This window comes from Hyla sarda, chromosome 4 (assembly GCF_029499605.1).
Source record: "Hyla sarda isolate aHylSar1 chromosome 4, aHylSar1.hap1, whole genome shotgun sequence".
Classification (NCBI taxonomy): domain Eukaryota; kingdom Metazoa; phylum Chordata; class Amphibia; order Anura; family Hylidae; genus Hyla; species Hyla sarda.
Genome location: NC_079192.1, coordinates 413,572,717 through 413,575,392, shown reverse-complemented (window position 1 = coordinate 413,575,392; position 2,676 = coordinate 413,572,717). Strand labels below are relative to the sequence as shown.

General features: G+C 42.9%; 1 protein-coding gene across 1 annotated transcript; it reads left to right on the top strand.

Annotated features, from left to right (window-relative positions):
* Positions 1-263: 263 nt before the first annotated feature.
* Positions 264-2,383, top strand: LOC130267681 (E3 ubiquitin-protein ligase TRIM11-like). Its single transcript, XM_056517759.1, has one exon. It carries the CDS (start codon positions 342-344, stop codon positions 1,941-1,943), a length of 1,602 nt encoding a protein of 533 aa, XP_056373734.1. The 5' UTR covers positions 264-341; the 3' UTR covers positions 1,944-2,383.
* The last annotated feature ends 293 nt before the right edge of the window (positions 2,384-2,676 follow it).

The window sequence follows — 2,676 nt, the reverse complement described above, 5'->3', positions numbered from 1 at the left end:
CTGTACTAGAAAGATTTCATTTTAATAAATTATATCTTAATGGTGATTTTTTACTTTTACTTGATAATGCTTTTTTTAATTTATTTTTTTAGTGTTTCTCTTATTTGCTACTTAATGTTTCTGACTGTTATTTTAAGAATCTTTACTGTAAGAACCTGGCTCCTTATATGCAACCATAATGAACATAGGACATAGAAAACATAACTACGAAAGTGTCCATGAACAGGTTAATTATAACTGATCCTTTGCTGTTAAGCTCTTCCCTGTAGAGACAAGTATAAAACCCGCCCCCTGGTTTCTAAGCACTAGAGAGCTGTTTCCTTTCTTTCTTCCTGTCTGCCATGGCGTCTGCTTATCTGAGAGTCGAGCTGTTCTGTTCCATCTGCCTGAACACTTATACAGATCCTGTAATGCTGAGATGTGGACACAACTTCTGCCGGGTCTGTATTGATCGTGTGCTGGATACACAGGACCAGTCTGGACTTTATTCCTGTCCTGAATGTAGAGAAGAGTTTCAGGAGCGGCCGACACTGATGAAATGCTTAGCTCTGCGTAAGATAATGGAGACCTTCTTGCTTACTCAACCAATACAGACAGAAACCAGGATCTTCTGCACTTACTGTGTGGACTCTCCTGTACCTGCTGTGAAGTCCTGTCTGCACTGTGAGGCTTCTCTGTGTGATAAACATTTGAGAGTTCACAGCAAGTCACCAGAACACGTCTTATCTGAGCCCAGAAATACTCTGGAGAACAGAAAATGTTCTGTCCATAAGAAGGTCCTGGAATATTACTGCACTGAGGACGCTGCTTGTATCTGTGTGTCCTGCAGTTTGGCTGGAGAACATCGGGGACACCAGGTGGAGATGCTGGATGAGGCATCTCAGAAGAAAAAGCAAAAACTGAAAAATACTCTCGAAAGACTGACCACAAAAAGAGAGAAAACTGAGGAAAAAGTCCAGAGACTGGAGAAGCGGAAGAGAAAAGCTGCGGAAAAAGCAGCTGGAGAAGCTGAAAGAGTCACAGACCTGTTTATAGACATGAGGAGACGACTGGACGACCTGGAGAAGAAGGTCCTGAGTGAGATCTCCAGGCAGAAAAAGGAAGAGTCACTGTCACTGTCTGTTCTGATTCCGCAGTTTGAAATAAAGAAGGACCAGCTGTCCAAGAAGATGAGACACATTGAGGAGCTGTGTAACATGACGGATCCACTGACTGTCTTACAGGAACAGGACACAGGTGACTTGTATGATCCTGAGAAGGGGGGAGGTGATGAGGACACAGGGGGACATGATAAACAGCCCCATGATGTAGATTATCTGGATGTGGCTGAGATCTCAGACACATTCCGCACATTATGTGACGTAATATCAGGTATAAAAAGCGGGATCTATGTGAAGGGTCCTGCAGACATGTTTCTGGATGTAGACATAGCAGAAAATAAAACCCTTATATTAGATGATCTGAAAACTGAAACCAAGACACAGTGGGACCAGAGTCCTCCAGAAACAGGAGAGAGATTCCCGGATTATCAGGTGATAAGCAGCAGGATATTTTCTTCTGGGCGACATTATTGGGATGTGGAGGGCAGCAGATCAAAATATTGGATGGTGGGGATGTGTTATCCCAGTATAGACAGGAGGGAGGGTCAGTCAGTCATTGGATGTGACAACAAGTCCTGGAGTTTATGTAGGTGGTCTAATAATCTGTATTCAGTTATACATGACAATAAAGAGATCCGGTTACATGATTATATCTCCAGTGATAGATTCAGGATATATCTAGATTATGAGGCTGGGCAGCTGTCCTTTTATGAGCTTTGTGACCCCATCAGACACTTACACACCTTCACCACCACCTTCACCGAGCCCCTTCATGCTGCATTATGTGTATATAATAGTGCTATAAACATATTTGGGGTTAGCAGCTGGAAGAAACCATCATAACCTAACAAACTAATAAGAGAAACCAAGATTCTTATTGATTAATTATTTAGTCAAGAACATTAATGAGAATGTAGGTCACCAAGTAATGATTCCTTCATGGCAGCCATTTCTATGACCTAATCACAAGTAATTCCTCTCTGAATACAGCATTGGTACTTGTATCAATGGTGTTGATTTTATTATCATGTTTTAGAATTTGTATATTTGTAACCTTTGTAGAGGTATTTTACCTGTCCCAGGTGTTCCGCTTGTAATTTGCAGCTCATTGGTTGAGGAATTTTTCCCTCCCATTGTGCATACTACATAATGGAATGTTCACCTTGGATTGGGCATCATTGACAAAGGGTGCGCATGTGCCCAAAACGCGTCTGATGACATGCTGACAGTTGCTGTACCTGTTTTACTGTGGATTCTTGAATAAAGCTGGATTTCTTCTGACATTGTTGGATCATTGCCTTTTTTCTCCTGAGTTTTCGCATCCGGCTGGATGCTAGATCCGAGCAGGTTCACCTTGGCGAGGTAGAGCTGGGCACAGAACTTTGCATACTATTCCAGTCGTTCCAGCCGGGCCGTGCTCCCCTGCCTTGCCAGTGCAGAGCCACGAGTTTGCACGTGTGCATCTACACCACAGGTACTTAATTTTGCAACCCAGTATCACACCAGTGTACTGAGAAAACATGGCAAGTCTCAACCACTCACAACAAGCCGCCAGCCTGTTTGCTACATTTGGTTC

Bases quoted from the DNA above. Each gene is read 5' to 3' on its own strand.
- LOC130267681 (XM_056517759.1), top strand. From the start codon at position 342: ATGGCGTCTGCTTATCTGAGAGTCGAGCTGTTCTGTTCCATCTGCCTG.